At 49.5% G+C, this 3,684-nt stretch overlaps 1 protein-coding gene across 1 annotated transcript; it reads right to left on the bottom strand.

Moving 5' to 3' along the window:
• Positions 1 to 1,263: 1,263 nt before the first annotated feature.
• LOC129387174 (uncharacterized) lies at positions 1,264 to 3,467 on the bottom strand. The gene is made up of 3 exons (XM_055075914.1): positions 3,396 to 3,467; positions 1,970 to 2,420; positions 1,264 to 1,483 (listed from the first exon to the last, which is right to left on the bottom strand). Coding segments are annotated over exons 1-3 (462 nt in total). The 5' UTR covers positions 3,405 to 3,467; the 3' UTR covers positions 1,264 to 1,481.
• Between the last annotated feature and the right edge of the window lie 217 nt (positions 3,468 to 3,684).

Genomic DNA, 3,684 nt, shown 5'->3' with positions numbered 1-3,684 from the left:
GTATATTTTTGTCCTTATGCAAGCAGCTCGAACCTCAAACAGCAAGGCACTGTGCTCGCGTACAGATTTGCTATTCTCATTTCTTTCTTACCATTCTTGCAAATATCCATGGTCTTTTTAGTTTCTATTCTTTGCCTCCAATGAAGCGTCTTCCTTTCTCTCGCTTTCTTTTTGATAACTCCTGGTTGTCTATTCCTAGGTTCAACTACGTTGTGCTTGCTTGACTAATTTTCTTGAGAGTTTCCTCAATTCTCGCGGACGCTCGCTGTGGCGGTGACGCCACCTGTCGGCCCAGCGGGGAACCTTCGCCTGGCGTGACAGACGCGCGCTGACAACAACCACGCTCAACGGACATTGCAAGCCCCTAAACAGCTCCGCTGTTAGGAATCACGCAGTACGGCATTGAACCGCCGCCAGTATGACGCGGAGCGATAAGTGCGAACGATTAAACTACTCGGCGACGGCTTCTAATGCTTTCGCAGTCATACGCTAAGGTTTTTAAAGATACCACGTGAATTCGCACGACTGTGTTTAAAAAATTGCTTTGGGAACAATGTTACGTCATGTGTGGAGATAGGCATCAATCGAAAGCTAATTCTCCGGACTACATAGGCTGTAGCAGCTATCACGGTAGCAACTGTAGTTTTATCACAGCGACCGTTTTTGTCTCGAAAATCGAGTACAAGTTTTCGTCGTTTCCATAGGCTACAATTGCTGAATCTTTAGCCGCTCTGGAAACAAAATTCCACCTTTCAACAGCATAATCACTGCACATGCCTCGTGTGGATTGCCTTCTAGAACATGTCTTTCACCTGCCTTTTGGAATAATCGACCTGCACTTTTAGTTATTCGTGAAAAATCCGCTCTTTTCATAGAAAATGCGCTAACTTCGAGGTGCGTCCGCTTGGGGTGCTAGTTGGTACGTGTCCAGAAAAGACGAATACTTAGTTTTCAAAACGAAGCAGCGCAAGGAATCTCTGCTAATGTGCATGAACTTCGCGTGCAAATTGTAGCGTTTATAACGCAACAAAGCACGACGTTTATGTTAATCCACCTAATGCTCATCATTTCCATGCTGGATGAGTGGCTGTACATGTAGCTGCAGTGATCACTATAGTGCAAGATAGCAGGACTCTCAACGTAAGAAAGGTAGAATGTAAGAGAGAGGCACGATGGCAGGCAAGCAGCTTCGTTCCAAAAATGATGCATATACCAAGAAGCTTCCATCGCAACAGTAAAATGAGTAGCGATAAGGGACTGTAGTTCGTTGCGGACAAAGTAGTATTTTATTGCTTAGACCTTGAAGTTTTGCGACAAGAAAATAAAAAAAATGATGGTTGGTGGGTGAATTCTGGACGAACGAATGACGAAGGGTGCAGTGGGAATGCCGTGCGGAGATGCAGCTGTTGCGTTCGAATGGCGCTACCGGGGGCAGGACGCTTGGTCAGGAAAGCGTGATGGGCCAGGGTTTCTCAAATGGTTTCTGCAAAAGAAAATCATATGCTGCGTGTAAAACGACTTTGGCGAATGAACAAAGTAAAGGGCACTGTAATAGCCATTGGTGGGACTTTGCAGCATGCTTTTCATCGCCCCTGAGATTGTTAGTTTCAACTCAGCCATTTTGACCAAGCTGGGTGCGCCAGGCTGAAGTGTTTCGGGCTTCTTCGTGAATAAGATAACTATTGCGCGAGATAAATAAGAAGGTGCTGAAAGATTGAAATCATGTTAGAATCAGTGTCCAAAAGCAAGATGGAGCATCAGCCTGGTGCTAGAGTGGCAGAAGTCGTCTGGTCAAAGACAAGCATGTGTATTGAGGAAAGAAAAGTTGCTCGATCTCTTACAGAGTTAAAGTGCGTAACTCTGTACAGCGATTTGTATAAGGCAGGGTCGTACGTAACACTGATAAACTGCCATTCGGCGTCGCGTTGGACAACTGCAACTCTGGTAGCTATCGACAGGCAACACTTACACTTCTTGAGGACCGGGACGTACTGGTAGCCTCCGACTCCGTAACCGTAGCTCAAGCCGTATGGGGACACTCCATAGCCGTAGTAGGTCGGGTAGCTCGGGTAAGTCGGGTAGCTCGAGTAAGTCGGGTAGGTGACCACCTTGGTGGCGGCGGGCACGGCCACGGTGGTGTGCACGGGCGTGGTGGTGTAGGTCTTGGACACGGACACCGGCACGGAAGGCTGGGTCTCGTAGGTGTCGGTCACCTTGGCCTCCACCGCCGGAGTGTGCACCACGTACTTGACGGGGGCGGGCACGGTGTGGTACACCGGGGCGCGGTACACGCCGTACGGGGCGCGGTACGCGCCGTATGGCACGTAGCCCCCGTAGGGGTAGCCGACGGCACCGTACGTCGGCACAACGTAGCCACCATAGGCGGCGCAGGCAACAGCCAAGAGGATGCAAGCACGGAACTGCAAGATTGGTGCGAGCACCGCTCAGTGACTCTCGTCAAGACGAAGGCGCACAAAGAAGGCTTTGCGCGTTCGTTTTGGTATATGCGGACGGCGCGGCAGATAGACAAGTCAGGAACTGTACTCTGTATTACAGCTTTAGTCTAGCTGGCTGTTCTTTCTTGGCCGATATAGGATAACGCCGTGCGTTGCAGAAGTTCCTACGGACTCTCTCGCTTCGTGCGGATGTGAAGTGCGCTAGCACATGTGCAAATCTTCCTTCTCTGCTATAACTAGTGCATGCTTTAAAGAAATGCGTGTTAACACAGTCAACGCGTCGCTACTGTTTGTCTCTGTGCCAATGCCATTCTGTGAAAAGTGCGTGCCTTATAAACGACGATTCAGTTATGTTGGCAAAATGGGGCCAATGTGTTTTTTTTCAAGGTCTACGAAAGGGCTTTATGAAAAAAAAAAGCTCCATATATGACTGCGAGAAATGGGAATAGAATGTACTACATATACCCCAGATGCGGGTCTTCTGGAGCTTCGTACGAGTGCGGAAGTAATGGCAAAGCACGGGAGGGCACGAATAAAACAGCACAGCATGCTTTGTCCGCTGAGAACCTTGGCGACTTTTCTGGAACGCGTGTCACCGAAGCAATAAGTTTCTTCTCGGTGGTGCTGGGATAATTTGAACCGCATACACACATGCACACTCAATGCCTGAGAACTTTGCCCATAGAGATGCACCCCCAATAATTAGGCTTCCTGGCACCGGCAGCTCGTATTCGGTGCATGATCGGACCTGTGCAAACGAGAAGCGCTGATCTGGCCGTGGCCGCCATGCGAGGAGCGCTGCTACCATTGAAGCACATAGGAGCAAGCACGTCGTGCCTTGAAAGTTGCGCAGTTAGACGCGAGGTCTGAGCGGGGAATTGTTTGAGCCCCACAAACGGGAAGAAGCGAAACAGCGCACTGAACACGCTCTATACTCACTCCGGTCATGATGAGTTGGTTGTACAGCTTCGGATCTGGAATCGGAACTGAGGATGATCAGTGTCGGCCACTGGGACCTCCTTATATAGGCGAACCCCTCGCATAAAGCTGGAAAGGCGGGGCATCCTTGCAATCGTTGTGTCAGTATACACACGCCCTTTCCGCGACCCGGCTGTCCACAGGACATGCCGCAGTCGAGCCGGCTTCCTTCCGAGCTATTAGTATACAAAATAAAAAAGAGTCAATTCTTTTGACTTTAGGTGCTTCAATCGGCAGTATTGATAAAATG

This window comes from Dermacentor andersoni, chromosome 3 (genome assembly GCF_023375885.2).
Source record: "Dermacentor andersoni chromosome 3, qqDerAnde1_hic_scaffold, whole genome shotgun sequence".
Taxonomy (NCBI): domain Eukaryota; kingdom Metazoa; phylum Arthropoda; class Arachnida; order Ixodida; family Ixodidae; genus Dermacentor; species Dermacentor andersoni.
Note: the sequence above shows the minus strand (reverse complement) of the source record. Positions and strands in the feature narration are given on the sequence as shown.